Source organism: Mus musculus, chromosome 2, assembly GCF_000001635.26.
Source record: "Mus musculus strain C57BL/6J chromosome 2, GRCm38.p6 C57BL/6J".
Classification (NCBI taxonomy): domain Eukaryota; kingdom Metazoa; phylum Chordata; class Mammalia; order Rodentia; family Muridae; genus Mus; species Mus musculus.
Genome location: NC_000068.7, coordinates 112,659,421 through 112,684,124, shown reverse-complemented (window position 1 = coordinate 112,684,124; position 24,704 = coordinate 112,659,421). Strand labels below are relative to the sequence as shown.

At 42.3% G+C, this 24,704-nt stretch overlaps 1 protein-coding gene across 8 annotated transcripts in view; it reads left to right on the top strand.

The window, feature by feature from the left end:
• Positions 1 to 24,704, top strand: part of Ryr3 (ryanodine receptor 3) — a 586,052-nt gene that overhangs the window by 533,281 nt on the left and 28,067 nt on the right. For 3 of the 8 annotated variants that reach the window (XM_017316705.2, XM_017316712.2, XM_017316702.2), the window contains 16 exons: positions 5,578 to 5,748; positions 6,030 to 6,089; positions 8,161 to 8,292; positions 8,744 to 8,856; positions 11,794 to 11,890; positions 13,432 to 13,538; positions 13,892 to 13,943; positions 14,838 to 14,894; positions 15,981 to 16,080; positions 16,229 to 16,308; positions 17,723 to 17,799; positions 20,783 to 20,856; positions 21,118 to 21,135; positions 21,543 to 21,623; positions 22,420 to 22,508; positions 23,951 to 24,079. In XM_017316705.2, the coding sequence (XP_017172194.1) occupies positions 5,578 to 5,748; positions 6,030 to 6,089; positions 8,161 to 8,292; positions 8,744 to 8,856; positions 11,794 to 11,890; positions 13,432 to 13,538; positions 13,892 to 13,943; positions 14,838 to 14,894; positions 15,981 to 16,080; positions 16,229 to 16,308; positions 17,723 to 17,799; positions 20,783 to 20,856; positions 21,118 to 21,135; positions 21,543 to 21,623; positions 22,420 to 22,508; positions 23,951 to 24,079 (1,437 nt within the window). Of the gene's footprint in view, positions 1 to 2,375; positions 2,391 to 5,464; positions 5,749 to 6,029; positions 6,090 to 8,160; positions 8,293 to 8,743; positions 8,857 to 10,859; positions 10,960 to 11,793; positions 11,891 to 13,431; positions 13,539 to 13,891; positions 13,944 to 14,837; positions 14,926 to 15,980; positions 16,081 to 16,228; positions 16,309 to 17,722; positions 17,800 to 20,782; positions 20,857 to 21,117; positions 21,136 to 21,542; positions 21,624 to 22,419; positions 22,509 to 23,950; positions 24,080 to 24,704 lie in introns of those variants that run through there. The other 5 variants (XM_017316700.2, NM_001319156.1, XM_017316711.2 and 2 more) reach the window with 4 other exon arrangements.

Sequence of the window (24,704 nt, the reverse complement as noted above, 5' to 3'; positions counted from 1 at the left end):
CTGAAGGCAAGGAAGCACAAAAAAATATACAGTGGGCCACGCTGTTCTCACCCAGTTATTCTAAGATCTCTTCAATGATATATTATTTTGCTGGTAACTAACAGATTTTTTTTGGAAGCTCATTGTATATTTTGTTTATAAAGCACACGTTTGTGGATATATATTTAGCTAATATGACTAGCTGAGCAAATGTTTTGGCTCAGTTTGGTTTTTAAATGTACTTTGTTTTCTGATGATACGGCGGCAGCTTCCTCGGAGGGGAATGGTAAGTTAGAAGGCATTTAGCCAAAGAAATATTAAGCCAGTCCTTGACCAATATTATAAACACTAAGATAAATCATTGAGATACAAGAATCGGATGTGTTTTTAGTGGGTTGAAAAAGGACAGGAATTGTCTTGTGGAGGTATATTTGCATCTTTCAAAAGCACACAAAATTATGTGTGAGTTTTGTTCAATGCACACACACACACAGAGCATTCTCTTTCACTTCCTTGCTCTGCACCCTTTCTTCTGTTTTCTTTGTCCTTACATTTTTGAAGCATCTCACATTCATATTATCTTTGTCTTTCCCTCCCTCCCTTCTTCCCTCCCTCCCTCCCTCTCTTTCTCTCTCCCACTTTCTTTCCCTTTTTACCTCTTATACACACACCTACCATTTCTTCTCTAGTCCCTCCCCCTTCCCTTTTCTCATGATTCCCCCCCCTTTTGCATGCTCTCCCTCTGCACCATTTCTCAAACGAATTTCCAGAAATTCTTTCCTCTAACATCTCATGTTGAGCTGACTTACAATCACTTCACTCACAGTCTCTGTAATGTAACAACTTCCTGCAGTGAAGGTCTGCCTGTGATCAAAACCTGATGTGAGCCCCCTGCGCTCTAGTGGCACAGACAATGCCAGGGAATGTATCTTCATCAAACTCCCATATCTCAGAAAAACATGAAGACTGCAGAGTCTTGGTTTTTTGTTTGGGTTCTCCCCCCCCCCCCTTTAAGAGCTACATAGAAAGTCACTTGCTTGATCATAAAGTTCTTCTGTAGTTCATGACCTAAGAGCAGATAGGTGAAGTTGGTTTGAGAGTGTATAAACTGCAATTGGGGATTACCATGAGATATTTAAACTTAGCCATATGTGAAGAATAAAGGCATAGCGTTCAGGATGTAGGAACCTTTGACTTAAAGCATATCTAAAAGTTGCAGTGTAAGACTCGAGAGGCTCTGTTGTTTAGATTGTGGTGTAAGCCCAAATTATTCTGGATAGGATTACGGGACCCCTACCCATCCTTCTCTCTCTTTACCTCTTTCTGCCTCTCGCTCTCCCTCACTCACTCTATTTAGAGATAGAGTCTTACTATGTAGTCTGGTATAACCTCAGATTCTACCATGCAGGCCAAGCTGTACTTGAGCTCTTCTATCTGCCTCAGCCTCCAGTGCTGACATTAAAAGTGTGCATCGTCATGCCCAGCCCAAAAGCTTAGCATGGTCTTTCTGTTGTCACTGTTGTTTGCTCAGTTTTGTTCCTTTGGTTTCAGTGCTTTTGATGGAAGCCAGGGCCCTGTGTAAGCTATGCAAATCCCAGCCCTTCAAGTAATTTTTAAAATATATTTTTATCAATGGCAACTAGCCAAGACGAAAAGGGGTCCAGGCTTTGTTTCATTTTGTTTGTTTTCTTACTGTGTATGCTTTTAAGAAGCTTGGTTTCATTTTGATTTTAGACTATTTTTTAAGAGAGAGAGAAAGAACGTAAAGTTGGTCAGGTAGAGAGTTGAAGACGCTCTGGAAGGAATTGGGGGAGAGGAAAGAATAGGATCAAAATACATTGAATGAAAACAATTTAAAATATAAAAAAAGAAAAATGCTAAAATAGCACATTAGGTTAATAATGTTTTGTATATCAAATGTGCCAAATGACCTCGACAGGCATTGCCTTTAACTTGGTTCTCTGTTCTCCTGCAGATGATAATGTGGTGGGTGGGAGAAATTAAAACCTGAGGTCTTTGGGTACATGCCAATTGTCTGAAGCACCATGTGGTTAATGAAAGCATAACTGGAGACAATGTAGTTATCAAGAGCTTCTGCGAGTAGGTATTGTGGGTGGAATCTACAAAGCATACACTCTGGAAGGCTGGTCTCTGAGGTAACTTCCTCCCCAGCCGGAAGTGTTTGACGAAGATATAATTCTTCACAGGCAAACTAACCTACATCCTAACCTTCCTCAGTCTTCATGCTATGCTTACGTGAAGTGTTGAGTTTCTGTAGTGCTGACTGAGCAACTGGGCCTAAGAAGCTATGAATAACATGCTGCCTGATGCCTTGGATCCCTGCTTTTACTGACTGATTCTTCTCCTTGTTTCTTTCCTTTTGTCTTCCCACACAGGCCATGCAAGTAAAGGTACAGGTCAAATGCATGATGTGTCTTTTCTGTCCTAGTATTAGTGGTGTCAGGCTCTGTCCCACTCCGTGCTGTGATCACCATGGGGGTAGTACAGGTAGATTTTCCAACCTGTGGGTCCCCAGGGCAGGCAACTACCTGTCAGAGTGAATGTAGGTCTATGTACTCTTGGAATGGAGAAGCCAGGCAAGCCTTGCCTTAGCCAAGGTCTTCTTGCTACCTCTGCTCCCTTATCCAGACGCCTCCTCTGTTAGCTTGGCAGCTACCATACTGCCAGAGACAGGCCTGGCAGGGCTCGGGAGCTTCAGAGCCTCACTCTTCTGCCGTGCTACCAGATTCAGATTTCTAATTTCTGTTAGTGACCCCTCCCCCAAACCCTTTCATTATACACATGTTCTGCCTCTGATTGAAACTCCCATGGTTCAAAGAGAGTCTCCCAAGGGACTGACCTCAAGTTTGAAATCAGCAGATGATGTTAAGCTTGTGCACAAAATGCACGTGATGCAGGAACTTTCCAGTTGTTCCTGAAGTTTATTGTGTATAAATCTTCTCCTTCTGCTCAATAATGAATATCTAATGCTATTGTTCTAAACCCCTGACCCAAAGTATGTGTTGGGAAAGGGGAGACATGTAAGAGCCAGTGCACATGCAGCTTGAAGAAAAGGAAAATGGAGCCTTAGCCAGGTAGAGTTGCATCTGAGTGATGTCTCAGATGCTTGCTTCCTGTGTGACCTCAAAAAACTCTGAGCATCACGTTTTCACTCCTGAAATATTTCAGACTTGTTCTGAGGACTAGAAATGCTCTATTTATGATCCAAGTATATTGAAATCGTATGTGTAGCAGTTATGATTAGAATATGATATTGGCAAAATTAAGCAAAAAGTAACTGAGAAATCATTTAAATTATATATAAAATCCACAGTGACATTTGGCATATCTACACATGTGCTGTGTGTTATTGTTTACATTTATACATATATAATACCATGTAGTTCATATGTGTATAGGCAGATTCTATATCCTTAATGGACAGTTTAGGTGATAGACTACAGGTGTATTTTGCCTTTGGAATTCTCCACTCAGTGGTAGAACACAGAAGGAGCCTAAGAAGTTCTGTGAGCTTCGTGTGACACAGGCAGGATATGAGAGGCCTCTCTGGTCCTTTGCATCGTTTCTTCCCTTGTCCTATGTATTACTGCCCTCCTAACCTGTATACTGATGCTCACTAGGAACACAATGCCTCTGCAATTCTCTTTCATCAGACTGATTTCCAAAACGGTAATATCAGCAGCTGAAAGTGCCGCTTCTGTAGCCGGGTGGGGAATCACATTTTCAATGGTGTGCCATTAGTCACTAGGAATCTCACTCACATGTTGGAACATAGTTGTTGGTCCAGAGGCAGAATTAGTTCTGCCTCTTCTCTTGAGATACACACATCTGGCGAGATACACACATCTGGCTCTGACGGGTGTTAAAGTGGCCTTAGTGGTTAAGAACACGTGTTGCTCTTGCAGAAGATCTTGGTTCAGTTCCATGCACCCACGTGGTGGTTCACAACCATCTGATCCAAAGGGTCCAGTGCCCTTTTCTGAATTCTTTGGCACCAGATACATACATAGTGCAAATACGTGATGCACATATATTCAGGCAAAATGCTCACATATGTAAAAATAAATAAATATAAAAAAATAAGAGGAAAAAAGGAACCATATATCTCATAAATGGGTTCTGCCCTAGGCCAAGAGAGCTAGGCCTTAGGTGCAATTTGTAGGGGAGAAGATAGGCACACATTACTCGGTGTTCATGTGATTGTAAACTATAGCACTGCTGCTGCGTGTTAGCAGACACTCATGAAGCCAAACCCGCATTTCCTCATGATGGTCCATGACAAATTTTACGCCATAAAGCCCTCCCTCCTTATATCATCTGGTTATTCAGCTAAGGCATAGTCTCTCAAGCAGGGTCAGCATTGCTCTTCCAAGCATCGCATCATCAAAGGCAGGTGGCTATAGCATCTTGTCTCCTGCATGCACCCAGACTACCATGTATGCTGTGGGTGCTGAGTGTTTTCAGTTGCTTGTCTGGGAGCTACCATCATCATATAGTGAAGCAAGTCGGATTTCTCTCTTACATTTTTCACTTAGAGCCAGGTATGTAGTTTACACCTGGAAGCCTGGGAATAGACAGGCTGAAGCAGGAATGGCACAAGTCTGAGGCCAACACAGGCTTCAGAGTTAGACCTGTCTCAAAACAAAATGATGAAACTGCAACCACCACCAACACCACCAACACAACAAAAACCACTAATACTTTGCTGAGTGAACTCTACAAAGAATGACAAAGCCTGAGCTCTCATCAGCTGGAGTGATGACTCAGTAGTTAAGAGCACTTGCTACTCTTGCAGAGGACCCCAGTTCAACTCCCAGCACCCACCTCAGGCAGCTCCCACCCTCCTGAAACTCCAGCTCCAGGGCACTGGATACCCTCTCCTGGCCTCTGTGGGACCCTAACTCATGTGCACATACCCACACAGAGACACGTGTAAGTGCAAATAAGCAAAAATTAAAAATAAAATTAAACTTAGAAGAACTCCCAAAGGCTTAGAGAATTCCTTTATTTCATGTATCGTTTCTCCACATACCAAGCCAGATCCCAAAGCAGTCCTAGTCTTGATTTTCCTGTAAGAATTTGTATTGCTCCGTGGTGGAGAGGCCGTGTGGCACGCCTGGGCTATCGAATACCAGCTTCAGCCATGGAAACAGGCCACTGGTTCTGTGATAGACGCTCTTCCACATGTTAACTGGTATCCCAGTGGAAGGGCACTGTTGCTTGTGGGAGTTATTTTACCTATTATAAAAATCATTCCTTTTGTTGTGACTATTGTCCCTTTGGAGCAGAATCAAGTAAGCCAATAAATACTGTGGATGTCTGTGCTGTGTGTCTAGCTACTGTGGTTTTGTGTGCATGTACAGAAGAGAAGGCTCGGGTTTGGGCTGGTCTTTAATGGCCATCTGGTTTGGTTTTGCTTAACATATTTTTTGTTTTTGTTCTTTTACTGTTCTTTGAAATGTAGTAAGGCCCAACCTGTACGGACAGGGCCTCAAGGAAGCAAGCTACCCCTGAGCTGAGGCAGTTCCTTTCAGAGAGTCACTGAGCCCCTCTCTTTATTTCAACATCATCTCCTAGTCTGGAGGACAGGACCAGGAACGGAAGAAGACAAAGAGGCGAGGAGACTTGTATTCCATCCAGACGTCCCTTATCGTGGCTGCGCTCAAGAAAATGCTGCCCATTGGTCTGAACATGTGTACTCCAGGCGACCAGGAGCTCATCTCACTCGCAAAATCACGATACAGCTGTGTAAGCTGCTTCTGTGGTCCAGCTGAGTGCAGAGGGAAGGCTGTGAGGAGTGGGCGGTACTCTTCCTTTACGGTGGTAGTCCTCTGAGGGGCAGGGGTTGAGGTACACACTTTGTAAAGCTGTCTGGGAGTCAGTAACTTGGGGTAAGTCTCATTTACATCTCTCCTGTTCTTCTAAGAAAGTTCCCCGTTAAATTGTGCACTGACCAGCCATACTTCCCTGTACCCTATGCTGCATTTTAAAGGTGATCCACAGGAATAAAATTTCCCATCTTTCCACAGAGGGACACTGATGAAGAAGTCAAGGAACATCTTCGGAATAACCTGCACCTGCAGGAGAAGGTGATGCTTCATCTCTCACAGGCTGTCCTGCTAGCTGGAGGACCTGTCCTCCCGCTTAGTTTACTTTGTATATCTGACTGTTAAGATACAGTCTTACTATGGAGCCTAGGCTAGCCTCAATATTGAGACCCTCTTACCTCAGCCTCCCAAGTGCTAAGATTATAGATGTATGCCACATCACATGTCACTCAAGTTTTAAAGTTCTGTATTCTTAAAGCTGTTTCATTGCTACAAATGGGAGGCAAGGGTATGAGGAGCAGGAGTTTAAGGCCAGGGTTGGTTATCATAGCAAGTGTGAGCACAGCCTGGGCTACAGAAAGCCCTGTCTCAAAACACACACACACACACACACACACACACACACACACACACACACACACACACACAGAGAGAGAGAGAGAGAGAGAGAAACAGAGAGAGAAACAGAGAGAGAAACAGAGAAAGGCTAAGCTTTACAGCCATGTCTTTAATTTTAGTTTTTTCCTTTACTATTGCAAAGAGGCCAAGGATAAGTATGTGTTACACTTTCTAATGAACAGCAGGCCATCTCAGGGGGTGTTCGGATTAAGTCTCTGAATCTATTGACTGCAATGTTTGTGGAACAGAGAAAGAGGCTCCTGGGTGGACATTTTAGCACCTGCTACTCTGGAAAGCTTTTGAAAGAAAATAAGTTTGTGTCTTGGGAGAAAAAAAAAAGTAAATAAATAAATAAATTTAAAAGATAGAGGGAATTTAAAGGCAACTTGAGATTTCTCCAGTTCTGCAATTCTGAACAGCTCTGTTTGGGGACATTATACCCTAAGAGAATGAGGAAAAACAAAAATACTGATTCTTTCTTCTAAAAATGTGTAACAATGGAAGATAAAATACTCTAGGAAAAACAAATGACAAAAAAAAATCATAACTGCCAAAAATTAAGAAGTTCTAAATCTTGACAGTGGGGATCTAACAGGGAGCTCACCAGAGACCACTCAGACACAGTGTATTGTCAATTGAAAGTCTTTATTTCAGCCAGCTGGGACCACACCCAAGTGTTCGAAGACCTTGGGGTAGCTCCAAGAGCTCAGAACACAGGGTTCTGAAAAGCAAAAGCCCTGTCCTGACATCTGTCTCAGCAGCTGCAGGGAGCTTTGCAAAAGCAGGCAGTTTGAAGCAAGGAGTGAAGCTAAGATAAGTGGTTAGCTGCAGGGGGTTCCTCACAAACAGGAAGTTCAACAGAAGCTAAGAAGTTAGCTAGGACATCTTGACCTTTGTTGGAAAATACCAAAAATACCAGTTAAGAGTCACAAGGAAGTGCAAAGTCACAAGTGTCAGGTTATCTCTCAAGACAGTTTCTAAGAGCCCCTAACAATCTAAGAGCCCCTAGCAATAGCACCTTTGCATAGTGGGTTCCAGCAATGGTCAGGGTGGGTCAGGGTGACTTTCTTTGAATGAACACTCTTTGAACCCAGGAAGCGGGTGGGTGGAGGAAGGAATGTTGCTATCTGTTTTATGATTAGCATACCTTGGAGCATTGAGTTTACTACTCTTTCAATAGCATAGGATTGTACAAATACATACTCTCGAAATTTAAACCTTAATATGTAGGCATAAGATACAAGGTAGGCATACCTGAACACAGAATCGAGAAACTGGAAGATTGTTTTACAGAAATCATCCAAAATGTAGCACAAAGTGGTAAAGGCATGGGGAACATGAAGCTCATGTCTTGCATCTATATGTTGTAGGCTTAAGAAAGAAGGAGAGGGACAGAAGAGATGGCTCAGCAGTTAAGAGCACCTGATGCTCTTCCAGAGGACACAAGTTCAATTCCCAGCACCCACATTACACAGTTCCAACTCCAAGGAATCTGGCCCCCTCTGGCATCCACAAGCACCGAAAGCTCCAGAGTTAGGCACACATATACATAAATAATAGCATATATATATATTTGAAAGAAAGGAGAGGAAGGGAGAAAGGAAAGTATAATAAAAACGAGTCTTAACATATGGAACCCTGGTAGAACTAAAAGTATTTCTTAGCACAAGAGGCACAGAAATTGCTCATCTCATGGATGTGCTTCAACTTTTAGTCTGATGACCCAGCTGTGAAATGGCAACTGAACCTCTACAAGGACGTTCTGAGGAATGACGAGCCTTCTAATCCAGAAAAGACGGTGGAGCGGGTGCAGAGCATTTCGGCAGCTCTCTTCCACCTTGAGCAGGTATGCTCTGCTCTGAGTGTTTGCTCTGAGGAGTGTGTAAGCAAGACTGCTCTGGAGGATAGAACCTTCTTCCCTGTCCTCCGCTCTCAGTTACAGGAGACCCCTTCAGGCAAAAGACAGCCATTGGAAGTTATCCCACACCCCCAAATGTTGCCTGGTGCCTAATACATCAGTCCCTTCAGCTTTCCCTTGTGTTTTTTATGACTTCTTAGTATGACTTCAAAAGACTTATTACAGCTCTTTGCCATTTGTAAAACTGCAATCCATGTCTAGTAGAATCTGAGAAAATAGAGAAAACCTAGGACTGCCTGCCACACAAGAATGACTGCTGGGAACATTTTTGCTAACTTCAGTTGTAAAACCAATATTATTCCAGAGTTCATTGTCTGAGCTACTGAGTCTGCCACTCAGATTGACCTACTATGTGCCTACTCACGTGATTTCTTCTTAGGTGGAACAGCCTTTGAGGTCCAAAAAGGCTGTATGGCACAAATTGTTGTCAAAGCAACGGAAACGGGCAGTGGTGGCCTGTTTCAGGATGGCTCCCCTCTACAATCTGCCCAGGTAGGTTCTCCATCACTTTTGTCTGCCAGGTGAGCCCAAGAGAGGAGTTAAAGTGTTTTCCTACAGCTGAGCTCTCTATGGACAGCTTGATCCTAACAATAGGAATTGGGGTCCTTGGCTTATGGTGCCTTGCAGACATAATGTATAATGGTCTACTAAGCAGTCAAGGTAAGGTTGGAGGCAGGTGAGGATGCCTCGTCCTGGGCCTTCACAGCCTCCCAACAATACACACTGAGGTTCTCTGCTTCTGCTGACATAGGGGCTTCTGTGAGAACACAAAGGACTCTGAGAACAGGGAACTGTTTTCTAAAATACCTTAGCCCAAACTTCATCATTTCCGTGCTCAGTCACTGGGTGAAATGACAAAATTTACTATTCTTCACCAAAGGCAAAAATTAATTAATTTTAATTAACTAACTAATTAATTAACTAATTAATTAATTAAAAACTGTAATCTGAGAACCCTTCATCACAGTGTACTTACCATCAAGATGAAAAGAGGGGTAGCTAGATGTGGTGGCACATGCCTGTAATCAGAAGGTACAGGAAGATCATGAATGTGAATCTAGCCTGGGCTATATAGCCAGTCTCTGTCTAAAACCAAAAAGAGGGAGAAAGGCTAGAGATACCCAGAGGCTAGTTAGGAACACAATGTGCTTACCTTGGTCTTTAGTACTTTGAAGTAAAAATTGTGTGGTTTGGGTGGAGGGATTAGTTTTTGTTTTTTTCCTCAAACTATGTAGCATATCTTCTGTCAACATAGGGAATCTGTGTTAGTAAGATTTCCACTACGACAAAACACTTGAGGCAAATCAAGTTAAAAGGAAAAACAGTTTATTTTGGTTCACAATTTCATAGGTATGGGAGCATCATTTTCATACTGTTGTGAGGCAGAACATTGTGGCAATGGGTGTGGCATAGAGCAAAGTTCCTTACCTCACAGAGGCAAGGAAGCAGAAAGAGGGGTAGAACACAGTCCTCAGATCCCCTTTAAGGGTGTGTCCCTTATTTTCTACCACTAGACTTCAATTTGTAAAGAGTCTACCACCTCCCAGTGACAGCAGAGACTGATACCTTCAATGCAGGACCTTTGGAGGGCATTGCAGAGCTACACCATAATAATACTCACGACTGGAACTTGATCTGTATATCTGGTGATAAGACAGCTTCCTTCTTCAAAGATAGACTGGAGAGTAGGTGAGGGCAGGTTATTAATCCATCTACATAGCTGGTGACTGAGTAACAGGCTTTGATTCATCAACTCCCCAGTCTCTGGGAACAGCCTCACCTGACCATGGACATCGACTCAGACAAAAATGTTCTGAATCCTATACACCAATATGGTTCTTTAGACTGTAAGACCAGAGTCCACCCTCTGTTTGGCCTTTGCTCTCTTCAAATGGTAGATCTTAGCCATCACTTGTCCAAAATATCCTGTACCTTCCCTTGAACCAAGGGAGGCTTCTCGTTTAGGTCTTTGAAGATGGGGCAAGCATAGCTTCTGAGATATAGACCTGCTCCACAGGGTCCCCCCCCAGGAAAATAGATCTCAGTCAGATCCCCTGCCTGTGGATGTACCTTGAAGAACTAAGCTCTAAAAACACCTCTCCAGGGCCGGGCCAAAAGTTATCCTTCTCAAAAACCAAGCTTTTTAATAATGATGTTGGTACCATCTCTTTCTATCTGGGTGTTCCTTCAGTGTTCCTACACCTACATATGCCAGAATAAGTTTAAGGAATCTCTGTAATGAGGCATGCTGTCCTTAAGCCATTTGCTCAAGAACAGTTGCCTGGGGATCCTCTCTGGCATGAAGACAACAGATCAGTTTTGTAGCAACCAGCTCACTGAGGAGGTGCCAATGGAGGCAGATCTTCCCTACTTTATGATGGTCTAACTTCCATGGAATCTTCCAGACTAAAGGGCAAAAGGGGTTTATCTGATGATAGAGATGCTGTTTCTCTGGTGTTGGTGTTTCAAACAAAACCCTGTATGCTTTTCTCCAGACACAAAATTAACAATTTCTTCCTGATCACCTTTCAACGTGTTTGGCTGGAAAAGGTTAATGAAAAAACTCAGTATGACAGACTAATTCCCATTTTAATGGTAATGTAACCTAAAGGACACCAGCTCATTCCCTGCACATGCCTCCGTTCTTGGCCATGAGTTAATGTTGCCATAAGAATATACACATTTGTACAATTTTTTAAAAGTAAAATTCTGATTGGTCAGACTTTAATGAGAGACAGCAAGGTTTTGGTTCTACCAAAACACTTAATGACCACTGTTGTCCTTTTCTTCATCCTTGGCCTATCTTGCCACGACCGATCATAGCACATAGCTGTACTTCTGTGACTAATTTTCCAGGAAGTCAGTCCGGAGACAGCAGACAGAGTACAGCTAGGATCTCAGAGGTACACAGGAGGCAAGCTCTTGGCACAGCATGCCCAGCTCCTGCATTCATGCCCAGCTCCTGCCTTCCCGAGTGAACGCTGATGCCCCTTGCTGAGCTGTTCCTTGAATAGAGGAAGGCAGGAGAGCTGCAGTTAAGGATTTAGTTTGACGCTAAACTACAACAGGATTTCAGCTGTATTACCCGAACAGATGACCGAGCTAAAGGAATGACTAAATTGCTATCCGAAGCAAATATTTTCCAACTTGATCTAATTAGCAATTTCTCACTAGAATGGCAATGTGATAAAGACCCAGTAAAACTAGACAGGGATGCTGTGTCTTGCTCTGACTATGATACTCAGAAGGTACTCCAGTATTTATGAATTACCTAGTTACAAGGTACAATATGAGCTACGGACTGCCCTGACCAATCAGAAGACGAGAATTGTACAAAAACTCTGTCCAGCTTACTAACTACTAACCACCTAGCCTAAAATAACAAGTCCCACAACTCTCTTGACCACGCCTCTCACCCCTTCCACTCAGGCACCGCTCTATTAACCTCTTCCTCCATGGCTATCAGAGATTCTGGATAGAAACAGAGGCGCATTTCTTTGAAGAGAAACTAGTACAGGATCTGGCTGTAAGTACTGAATGAACTGGGGGCAGATGCAGGTGTGAACGGCTTTGATTTCTGTGCTTGTGTTTATATATGCTTTGAGAGTCTGACATTCACAGAGAGTCAATTGGAACAGAAGTAACTGTGTAAATCCTCAGGACGATGTGGTCAAGGCTCCTATAAGCCAGAGGATGAAACTTCAATTAGAGGTGTTAATAACGTCCTCACCCCCAGCTCCATCGTCATTAACAACTAACATTTCTTGAGCTGCACAGCTATGTCTTGGGATTTTTATGCCAAGTTAAGTTTTGAGCACCATCTGTTGCAGGAGGTCCCACTGTCCTGCTTACCTCTTGCTAAGAGCCCACATCCACAACAATAGCTCTGCTTTGGGAAGATGTCTCGTTCCTTCACCTCACGTTCCTGTGTTGGCCCTTCAAAAATCTGGCATGAACTGTCTCTAACAGACTTTGTATTGTGAAACCACTTGAAGTGGAACACAAAGGAGCAGACTCATCTTGTTTCTGGGGAGGGGGAAGCAGTGTGAGCCCTCCCTTCTCTTCTCCGGCCAGGCCAGTGTGTGGCTCTCTTTCCTCCTCCCCACTACAGTTTCTCATTTGCTCTCTGTGCTAATCCTGTACTGTTTTTCATCCATTCTTTTCTTCCTGTCTTTCTCTCTCTGTCTTCCCCTATCATCCTGTGTCTTTGCCTCCTCCCTCCCTTTTTTCTTTTAAACCCCTCTTCCCCATTTTCCTTCCCTTTGTTTCTATGTCCCTTACTTTCCCCACATAGCCCTGTTGGTAAGAAAGGCTCCATCTTTGTTTTCCCACTTCTCTGATTGGGGTGAAGCTGGCAGGGAGCACAGGCAGGCTCTCGGCTGCCAACCATTCACACAGCCTGTACAGATCTCTTATATTCACCAAGTACCGTCCCCCAACCCCTACCTTTCCCGCCCCTACTCCTGTACCCCCACTGAAGGGCTGTGACACAAAATGTTACTGTTGCCACTAACATCAGCTGCTGGCCTCCTTCCTATAAAAACAAGAGAAGTGACTCCTAAATAGCAGCTTTGCACAACATTGCAAATTTTAGCCTGAGGCCATTTTTAAAATCTAGAATAATACAACTGGTCCTCACATAAATCCCAGAGATTTGTGACTTTTGCCACACCTCCATCTCTAGCCTATTCTTCGGAAGAAGTTCCATGTATTGTCTAGAGGAACTCAGTTTTAAAAGTGACAGTGAGGTTTCCCTCCTGAACTGGGGTGCCCACAACTTGCATGGGAGTTTTGTGGTTCATTCCCTGTGGTCAGCCATTTGCTTTCTTTTATTTCAGTTCATTTAAAATTGGAATGTGTTTTTGATTGGCTGGGGGGAATGCGTCTGTCTGTACCAACCTTGCACCCTTAGGAGTCCTTGAAGCAAGCCTCTGGTGGAGAGCTTGCTCTCTGCCTCCAGTCTGATGCCTCTCTGTGCCTTGCACTTTGCCTTCTCTTGGTTCGCATGCAGCTGTATGGTGCCTGCTGGAATCTGTGCCTAAAATCTGTCTGTGTTACTCTGTGTAGAAATCTCCCAGGGTTGAAGATGAGGAAGAAGAGGAGACAGAGAGGCAACCTGACCCACTTCACCAGATCATTCTGCATTTTAGTCGCAACGCGCTCACGGAGAGGAGGTGAGCATCACTCTGGGGCTCCTCCCCCAGGCCAGGGATGGTGCTCAGTCAGAGCAGTCAGCAAAGAGTGTGGGGAATTTCAGACCTGAGAGCCTCTTTTCATGGCCACCAGGAAACGTATAGAGGACAGGCTTCTCATCGTAATAGAAGACGGATAAAAGGATAAACAGCTTAAAATTCTGACTTTTAAATTCCATGTCAAGTCAATACCGACTCAGCCTTTTCAGAGTCAAACTATCTGATTAGTTCACTGATACATTTAAGTTGGAATGGTTTTTTGGTGGTTTTTTTTGTTGTTGTTGTGTTGTTGTCTCCAAAAATAGCTCGCTAAATATTTTCTCTGTTATTTCCAGCAAATTGGAAGATGATCCATTGTACACTTCCTATTCCAGCATGATGGCCAAGGTATACCTGGGTTTCAAGCACTCTGTCATAGTCTTTCTTTTAGACCTCTTTGGACTTGTAAAATTGTCATGTGAGCAGCGGGGCTGGCGCTTGTCCATGACAGGTTCTAGGTATCACACAGCTCAGGCACCGTAAGTGTGACACACCTTGAGACTGCTGGTGGCTAGATTCATGGGACAGTTCTAATGCTGAAGAGATGGTCTTAGGTACACAGACTATCTGCATCTTCTTTGGTCAGGAGAAGTCAGGTACTTCAGTCCATGTGCAGACAAAGGAAACATGTTGGACCCTAGAAAAGGGGTTCCAATGTCCTTGAGAAGCCACAGTAACTGGAGGAATTGCCACCAGGAGTTTGACAAACTCTGGCATACTGAATATACATAGGCAACTGTCCTCAGATAGAAAGGCGTTCAGGAAGACAGAATATGTTGGCAAACAGGGAACTGGTATTTCTTTGTTCTGTTTTATCTCACAGCCCCAGTACACAGAGTCAACTTACGGCTTACATCTTTGGTAGCCCAGTCTTACTATCATGGCCCTGGTATTTATCTTAAAAGGACAACTCCTTGCATTCCTTGGTTCTCGTCTACATTAGAACTTTTTCAGAGAAGGGAATTCATGTCTGTGCTTAAAACAGGTCACATTGGATAAGTGAGCTCCCTGTTCTGTCTTGTTCCTTAACCCCTTGGTAACTGAAGAAATGGCATTTAAAGTAGAATGTTCCCATGCAATGATCAAAATGTTCCTCATTTTACAAGGTGCTGAGGTCCCGAGGAGTCTGTGAATAATAGCCTGGCCACTGCCCTTGCAAAACATTGTAGACGAGCTGTGCCCATCAGATTCCCCTATAACTTGGTTTTCTGTCTCCTCCTTTCCCTGCTCCATGGAACCCAGAGCTGTCAGAGTGGTGAGGATGAAGAAGAAGAAGAAGACAAGGAAAAAACCTTTGAAGTGAGTTTTCATAAAGATTAGAATAGGCCTTTCTGGCCTATTGGTTGGGGCTTCAGGATGGTGACTGCCATTTGCTTACGAGACTCACTGTTCTGCTGATGTGTCTGAAGCAGCAAGTCTAGCCATGGCTCTGCCATCTGCCTGTGTGACTGACAAGCAACAATGAAAAATCAAGAACACTGCAATCATCCACACTCGTCTATAAATGCAGGTTGATAGTAGTTTTATTTCAAGGCAGTACAGAAGCTCAAAACTCCTAAAATTGCACAATTTTAGGTTCCTGTGCTCTTTGATAGGCAGAGCACCCAAATATAAAATGAAGTGAATACAGGTAGTTACAGTTCTGGTAACCAGCTATGGCAGAGCATATCTGCAGTCTAAAAGCAGGGACAGTTCTTACATTCGGGCAAATTTATTCAAGTGGCTGGCAAGCTTGTTTCCTGTATAACAGAATATTGGAAATAACATTTAAATCTTAGATTCCAAGGAATCTCATGCTGGAGATGGAAAAGCTAGAGCCCTGGAAGCAGGCAAGGAGGAACTTGTCTCCAGGAGAGAGATTTAGAGCTTGTCAGGTGACCTTGCAGGAGAGACTGGAGCTGAAACAGCAATGATGGACTGTCCAGACCTTGACATGCAGGGCTTAGCCTGATGCTAGGACCCTGAAGACTACGACTGAGAAGACTCACTAGATCTTTTTGTTCCTCTTCCCAATATGGCCACATTGAATAAATATCCTTTACCTGCGCTTCACTGTTAAAAAGTAAATAATAATCGTAGGTTTCTTTGTAATATCAAAGGTGAAAACACTATGTTACCTATCAACATAAAGAGTGGAAAACCCATCATTCAAGGGTGAGTGAATCATGGGTATATCCTTTGAGGAAGGTAGGTTGTATCTGGAAATAACATGTAGAGGTTTGCTTTATCCAGAATGATATGCATTGCCTTTCCTGGGCTCCTAAAGCTTCACTCTCAGCTTACTTCACCCCGTTGCATTTGCTCAAGGGGAACGTGAGCAGGCGGTACAGCTGAGTACAGGGAAGGGGCTGAGAGCAAATCTTTCCATATGACTTCTTTTCCTAGGAGAAGGAGATGGAGAAGCAAAAAACACTGTATCAACAAGCAAGGCTGCACGAGCGTGGTGCTGCAGAGATGGTCCTTCAGATGATAAGTGCCAGCAAAGGTGACTGTTTCTAGGTAGACCCTAGGTAACTGCCACAGAGCTAGCACACCCTGAGCTAAAGTCACACTAGCAAGACTGGAGAAGGCCCAGTAGGTATGATGTGCCACCTCTCTCGGTGGTGACTTAATCAAAACCTTCACCCTGGCAGGTGAGATGAGCCCCATGGTGGTTGAGACACTGAAGCTGGGGATTGCCATTCTGAACGGAGGCAATGCTGGTGTGCAACAGGTAACTCAGCATCAAGGGAGGGGGTGAAGAGATCCTGGGGTACTTCTTCTTGACAGTTCTCAACATGAGGTTTCATCTGCCCTGAGAAGGCTACCTGCAGATGCTTGGCTGCTGCTTGTCCTTAGTGGCCAATTATGTCAGAGTAGCTGGGAACACAGATAACAACAATAGCCAGCGGTCTACATGCAAGTTTGTATTTAACAAAGAGGTTTTTAAAGCCGTGGATTAAAGGAACAAAACGTTGCATTTTCCCTCAGAGTTTCTACAGAATTGTAAATACTCAGAGGATGTTTCTGAAGCTCTGGCATTTATTTCAGCACTTTAACCTGTGAACTGCTTTACCATGAGAAAACACAGTAATTCACAACCTGCTATTCATTTAATTATGCTTTATTCATTAAACAGTTATTTGCTAATAGCTGTAGAACAATGCCTGATTCTGTTGTAAAGGCTGAAGTTATTACAGGAGGCAATACAAGTAAAGGATTTGAGAAGATCAGGCTGGGAGATTTTGAGTTCATGGCAAACATGGGCTATGTAGTGAGTGAACTTCTGTCTCATAAAATTAATGTTCAGAGATATAGCTCAGTGACAAAGCACTTGCTGACCCTGTATTTAATTTCTCAGAGTACAAAATAAAATACCCAAGCCTCCAATGAGCATTAAATGAGACAGTCAGTATTGATAGCTGCTAGTCAGTCAGTATCTGAATTAGAACTGGTAACAATAAAACCACAAATGTCCAAAGTTTACTATACTGTGCTGAAATGGTGACACTAATGAGCCTTAGTACAATAGACTCTGACTCCCCAAGTAGATGGCTTGAATTATGCATATATTTTCTTTAATTATTGTTGTTACATGAATGTGTTCATATAAGCATATAAATATAACCTTCTGAGTCCATTTAGTATGGCTCAAAAGTATGTTTTTAGAGCTGGCCACTTAGTATTGGAAAACCTATCAATGGACTCATCCTGGGGAAAGATCAATTCTCCTTCATTAATGCCTGAGGTCATTAATTTTCTTCTAGGAATGAGGCCTTCTGAGGTTTCCCTGAACCAGATTGGCAGGCATGTCATCTGGTGGTGGTGGTGTCCAGGCCTTGCTTGGGCGACCCATTGTTGAGATGCCCTGGGTACTGCTTTCCTGTACCATAGAGAGGAGATGGTCTCTCAGCTAACATCCTGGTCCTCTTGCTCTTATAATCTTTTAGCCTCTTCTGACATGCTCCCTAAGCCTTGGGGATAGAGGTTATATTTTCTTGACTATACCAGTTCTTCTGATGTTTCCCCAAGAGTCTGCTTTTGTATGCTTCCGTGGCAGGGCATTTGCCATTTCTCCATTGGAATTAGGAAGATCATCAGTTGTGACTGTTTTCATTGCTTCCCTCTAAACTGTGTCTCCTTTGCAGAAAATGCTAGATTACTTAAAGGAGAAAAAAGATGCTGGATTCTTTCAAAGCCTCTCTGGTCTTATGCAGTCCTGCAGGTAAATATGGAGAAATTACTCATCATTCTTAAAACTTCACAATTCAAGAGAAAGAGGGAAGACAGATGGAAGTATACAGAATCAGCCAGATTACCATAGAATTGTGGAGAAGATTCGGCGGTCATCTACCTTAAAATCCAAGGAAGTTGACAATGTTTCCTAGCATTCAGGATTAGATTTAAAAACATTAAGATGGGGGCTGGAGAGATGGCTCAGTAGTTAAGAGCACTGACTGCTCTTCCAAAGGTCCTGAGTTCAAATCCCAACAACTACATGATGGCTCACAGCCATCTGTAATGAGATCTGATGCCCTCTTCTGGTAGTCTGAAGACAGCTACAGTGTACTCGTATACATAAAATAAATAAATCTTAAAAAAAAAATTAAGAGAAGAAACATCAATCTTCCTTAGCCACAAACATCCTGTGGTCTATCAGTCCCTTCCCTATCCTACCCTCCTTTCCTCTTCCCTTTCTTCTCTTCCCGTCTTCTTTCTCCCTCCCTCTCCTTCTTTCCCTTCCTCCTTCCTTCCTTCCCTCCTTCCCTCCTTCCCTCCCTCCCTCCTTTCCTCCTTCCTTCTTTCTTGCCTTCCTTCTTTCTTTCCTTCCTCCCTTCCTTCCTTATGGTAGGTTATTTCCTATGCTCAATATATATACTATAAGTTTTTCTTTGAACATGGATGTCCCCAAAAGTGAAATCAAATAAATAATGGCAAAGATAGGGGATACATCACTCTTAGTGATAACTTTTCTTTAAACCCACAAAACAACTTGTAATCTTTTCCTCTAACAGTCCTTTGAGGTTGAATGGGTATTTGGTAAGCACATATTTTAACATATATTTTGACAGAGGTCTACCCTGGCATGGGAACAAAATTTTAATACACTCTAAATAGCAAAGCATTGAATTATTAGTTGGTCTTACCTAATTGTATAAGCTATCAATCATGGTTGAACCAACTTTTGAATAAGTATCCAAAAGTTGCAAGGCCACCATGCTAGCTCATTTTTAAAGGAGCCAACATTCTAAGAAAAGTGTCCTTCTCTAAACTTTCTATGTATTGTGAATTGTCTGAAACTCATTCTAAAAGAATCCAAAGTTGCACTTACTTAGCCCATTTGCCTCCAAGTATCAAGAGCTAAGATAGAGCATGATGGCTACCATTTGAAAATTTAGAGGACAAACATCCTTCAGCAGACTTTATAATCTTGCCAACCTTATTTGATTGGGTACAATCCACGCTGCAGCATAATCTCTTGCTCTTAACTCTTTTTTTTCTCTAATGGCCTATTAGTTCATTGTCTCTCTCAGGAAAAGAGAATGTACTATTCCTACGCCTGACTCATTAAGCATCAAATAAATAACACCAGTGGACTCAGGGTTTACAAAATCCAGAAAACTGGGTTCTACATTACTCATAAAACTTCCACTAGGTGTCTAAGAGTTCTCTCAATACGTTACAGCATGTGAGACTGCTAAATTTGTTTATAATCCATTTATAATGATAGCACAGAGGGACAAGTGACATAACTTAATTGCAGGATGACTTCTCACAGAAGTTTTAAGACACTTTAATGGGTTTGATTATTATACAAATAACACATATCTGTAAAATACTTAAGCAGCTGGAAAATTAAAACATTCAGCATGGGCTTTTAGGGGTTGAAATGAGACTTGGACATGTATGGCACCAATTCAAACTCAAAGCTTCAAAGCAACAGGGTCCAAATGTCCTTCCCTAGGTTAGCCCCACCCACCTGTCTCCCAACCCAGTACAGCAAAATCCAAATAGCAAAACAGCAAGATAATTTGGAGATTTCCAGCAAACCCGTTTTATATAGCATAACCTGGGATTGGAAAAACTACAAAGCTAGGGCCTGAAGAGAGGAGAGAGGGATGAAGGGCCTTGGAGCTTCTGCAGAGTGCCCAGGTTCAGTTAAAACTATCTATAACTAAAGTTTTAGGAGATCCCATACCCTCGTCTGACTCACATGGGTACTAGGTATGTACATGGTACATAAACAAACATGCACGAAAACACTTATACACAAAAATAAATATATTTTTTTAAACCTGTAAAGTAAAACAACAAAGGTAGGAATAGAAATTTCACTGTTTTCTGTTTAAAATTCCCAAGTCATGACTCCCCCAAAAGAAAGGAAAAGAGTGCCAACGTCTTTCTAGTCTTGCAACATCTCCTCTGAACAGCAGCAGAATTGAGGCTAATTAATGTCTAGAGGCTTCATGGGCTCAGCCATACACCTCCCTAAGAGCAATTCATAAAACGTTATGCTCCAGGACACTTTTCAGATCCGAGAAAAACTAAACTGTTAAGAAAACAGAAGGAGATTTCCTTTAAAGTAATCTGACCCTACAGTGATATCGTTCCCAGGCTTAGGGTAGTGCTGGGCCTTGCTGCTTCAGCAAAACTTGACTATAGCCAGGAAGTAGGAGAAAACAGGGACAAACAAATGCCATTTTTTTTTTGTGAGTTTAGGGACACCATTGCACAGAAGGCTTAATCTCAATGGCTACTGGCTTTTGAACAAAGCAGGAACCATAAAAGGGTGTGGTCTCTGGAATCTTCAGAGTTTCTGGCTCTCTCCTCCAATTCTCTGAGATCTTTAGAGAAAGTAAAGGCAGGAGGAGAGCATTGGGTGCAGTTTATGAAATCTCAGAAAGAAAGAACTCGTGTCTTCCTAATTTGGGAAGTCTTTCTGAGTCTTTATTCATAAGAATGGATTCAAACTGAACAGTGATCACCACCTCTCTATACACGTAACAAGGGCCACGAGCTATCACATCTGTTAACTACAGTGCTTGGCACAAACCCAAGGGACCGTCAGGCTTTTAACCAAGCTGCTAGGTATTGGTCTACTAATGATAATGAGACAAAATATTCTTCGTAGATACATTGAAATTAGACATCTATTTTCCCAGCATAACCAGTTAGCCCTGAACCTTGTTTTCTTTTGTCCTTAAAAGTGTCCTTGATTTGAATGCATTTGAGAGACAGAATAAAGCTGAAGGCCTGGGGATGGTTACAGAAGAAGGGACACGTAAGTAACTAATGAATGCCAAGGTCATTCTCTTCCTGATTGAAATGTCAACTCTTTCTAATCAGAGCCTTTGCATGCTGTTTCCTTTATCTGCAAAGATTTGCTCTTATTTGAGCAAAAAAAAAAATTTCTCTATGCAGTTTTGCTAAGGCCAGCATCCAAGATAGATGCGTTCATGGAGTTAGATGTATTTGAAGAAAGTTTGATATAGTATTTATGGGTTTCTTACTTTGTACTTTCTCTTTTTCCTCTTATTACCAGTCATTGTTCGTGAGCGTGGTAAGTGTGAGTCTCTTCCCCGAGTTCCTATCATGTGTGTAAATCTTAAGAGAATAGATTTAATGGCCTCGGTACAAACACATCTTAGGTTGGGTGGCTGCATGTCAAGTCTAACCCAGCAGTTTGATGCTTAATTAAAGAAGTCTCTTCCATCTGTAAAGCATGGGTTATTATGGGCTGGCTGCCATTGTCCTAGTTGTTCTGATTACAGATGTGTCTTGGGGCTAAACAGTTTACTGTTGGGGCTGTGTACTCTGCAGCTCTTGGCTCCCAATTAACTGAGTTTAGCAATATTAATCCAAAGGTACATCTCCAAGCCCTATTGTCATTTTTGGAGTCATTTGAGTTAGTAGATGTACCTTGTTGAAAAGCCAAGCAAATGCTGATGTGTATATTATGTTTTCAAGGTGAAAAGGTACTCCAGAATGATGAATTCACACAAGATCTCTTTAGATTCCTACAGTTGCTTTGTGAAGGACATAACAGTGGTGAGTGGTATTGACTGACATGTCAAGGGAAAACAGCATTGGTATGCACAACTCTCATTCATTTTGGTGGACTCCACTTGATTCAACTAGCTGCTTTCTGGTTTAGTTACTGTTCTGTGGCTGCAAAGAGATACCATGACCAAGGCAACTCTTATTTGGGGACTTGCTTATAATTTTAGAGGGTTGGTCCATGATCATCATGGTGAGAAGCAGCCAGGCATGATGCATGATGCTGGAGCAGTAGTTGAGAGCTTTACATCCTGATCCAAACACAGCAGGAAAAGACAGAATAAAACTGGGTCTGGCATGGGTTTTTAAAACTTCAAAGCTCACTCCCAGAGCACACCTCCTTCAACAAGGCCACACCCTCTAATCCTTCCCAAACAGTTCCACTAACTGGACATCAACCATTCAAACATATGAGCCATTCTATTGGGGGCCATTCTCATTCAAACCACCACCCTATCCAAGATTACCAATTCATCTAGTCCTCAACAAGAGAGGCTCTATAAAGTGACCATTAGACTTATGGCTGCTATTGTTTAGTGTCACCAAGGCTAAACCACCCCTGGAATCATGAGCCCTTTCACGTCACCTATTGGGTCTCATCTTGTTTTAGATGTCACCAGGTTGGCAGGGCATAGAGGAGAGGAGGATCTACAAGACTCCAAATATATTTATTATCTGTGTAGAACATGAGCCACATAGTATGCTACTTCTAAGCTCAGCTAAGAGGCATGCCTGGCTCCTTTTGGTGTAGTGAGCCTAGGTTCTGACTCAGAACTGGTACTCTCAGACTTTCAGAACTTCCTGAGGACTCAGATGGGCAACACCACTACTGTGAACATCATCATTAGCACTGTGGACTACCTTCTGCGTCTGCAGGTGAGTTGGGAGGCCTTAGGCAATGGCGTGTTTCATCTACAGTTATACAAGTTAACAATGGCTATGCAGATCCATGGAGACCCAGGATACAAAAGTTCCTCAATGGGGTTATATCCTGATAAACCAACCATATGCTAAAGAAGAATCTCATACACCTAGCTACCAAATGTCATAGCTAAATGAGATGATACACTATGTAGTGGTTCTCAACTTGTGGGTTGCAAACTTTTGGGGGGTCAAATGACCCTTTCATGGATATTATCTAAGACCATTGGAAATAGATATTTGCATTATGATTCATAGCAATAGCAAAATTACAGTTATGAAGTAACAAAGAAAATAACTTTATGTCTGGGGGTCACCAAAACATGAAGAACTGTATAAAAGTGTCACAGCATTAGGAAGGTTGAGAACCACTGCACTATAGCATTTTGGTGGTTTATTCTTAAGATTGTGTGGCTTACTCTGAACTATGGTTCATGGCTCCTGCCTAGCATTATGAGAGAGCATCATACCATAAATTGCTAGTTGAGAAAATAATACTCAGAATTTCAAGTACAATTTCAACTGAATCTATGCTACTTCAATACCATGGTTAAGTTGAAAATGTAGGCATTAGGTCTACATTGGACAAAAAAAGTGTCTATATCATCTGACTCTCAAAGGAGGAGTTGCAATCTGTTTTTTCACACCTAAGGGAATTTTTAATTCCTAAAACATGCATTCAAAGAAAGAGAGAGGACCTTAGCTATGAAAATGTATTATAAAATACTGGTTGATGTTAGTGTTGTCAGTGAACATCCAGCCTCAATAGCCAAGAAAGAATAATCAAATGACTTATGACTAAGAAGTATAGTTTTACGAGAAAAACTTGTTTATGGTAAGAAGAATTTGATACGTTTTCACATTGTAGGTGTTGAGAACTCACCTGACCTTTTTTTGTAACAGATTTCTCCCCCTGGTTTTATCATGTTCTGGGAATCGGGAATAATCTACTTAGGTTCCCTACGGTGCAGTTCTCTTGTCTATATGATGGGTAGCACTTGCCTCTCCGAGTGGTAATAAATATTGAGAGGTTTGATATTCATAAATTACTTAAAACAGCATTTGCCACTGAGCTGCTATTCCTTTGCTGTTAATATGGTGATTTGGATGATAATCTCTGTTATCTCTGGTGGGCATGGTTCACTTTGAAAGTTATATATCATAGTCTCCCAGGTACTAAAAACTGAGTGTCATCCTCATCTGTTCTCCCCATTGGAGACATGTGTGTGTTTGAAAGGAAGGTGTTAGGACTATCTCTGTCCATCTTCGCAGGGTCCCCAGCTCCTGTCCTAGCAGAGGCATAGAGATGTGGGATACTTCTGAATCCTTCTTGTCCACTGAGTTTACTTTCCTTGAATTCAGACAGAGAAATATCAAACTCTGCTGTTTGTTTTTAGGAATCAATCAGCGATTTCTATTGGTACTATTCAGGAAAGGACATCATTGATGAATCTGGACAGCATAATTTCTCTAAAGCTCTGGCAGTCACCAAGCAAATTTTTAATTCTCTTACAGAGTACATCCAGGTAGGTGTTAATAATAAATGCAGAATTGATAGCAAATAGAATATTTTCAACATTCTCATTTTCTATATTCTCTAAGGAGTATTTGGATGCACACAGTGATTGGCCTATGTACTCAGTCCCAATGCTGACACTTTTTATCTAAAAAAAAAGGAACTACTGGTACCTGTGGTCTCTGAGGTCCTGCAGTCTGTGGTCCCCAACTGGGATTTGTCCATGGTGTTGTCACACTTTATTTTCATTTACCTCATTACATTTTGCTTTCCTCCAGACGTGGTGGCACACGCCTTTAATCCCACCACTCAGAAGGCAAAGGCAAGTGGATCTCTGTGAGTTCAAGGCCAGTCTGGTCTACAAAGCATGATCCAAAATAGCTAGGGCTCTGTTACACAGAGACAACCTGTCTCAAAGTGGGGAGGGGAGACATTTTAGTTTTCCTTTCGAGATTGACTGTAAATGAATAATAAAAGAAAAAATTGGTTCAGCTTAACATTCTTCAGTCTAGAATACTTGATAAAGTACCAATATCTGGTGTTCTGTAAGTATGGAGATAGAATTATAGAACAATGGTATAAACAAACAAACGAAACCTCAGAAATCTATCTACCATGGTGACACATACCTACAA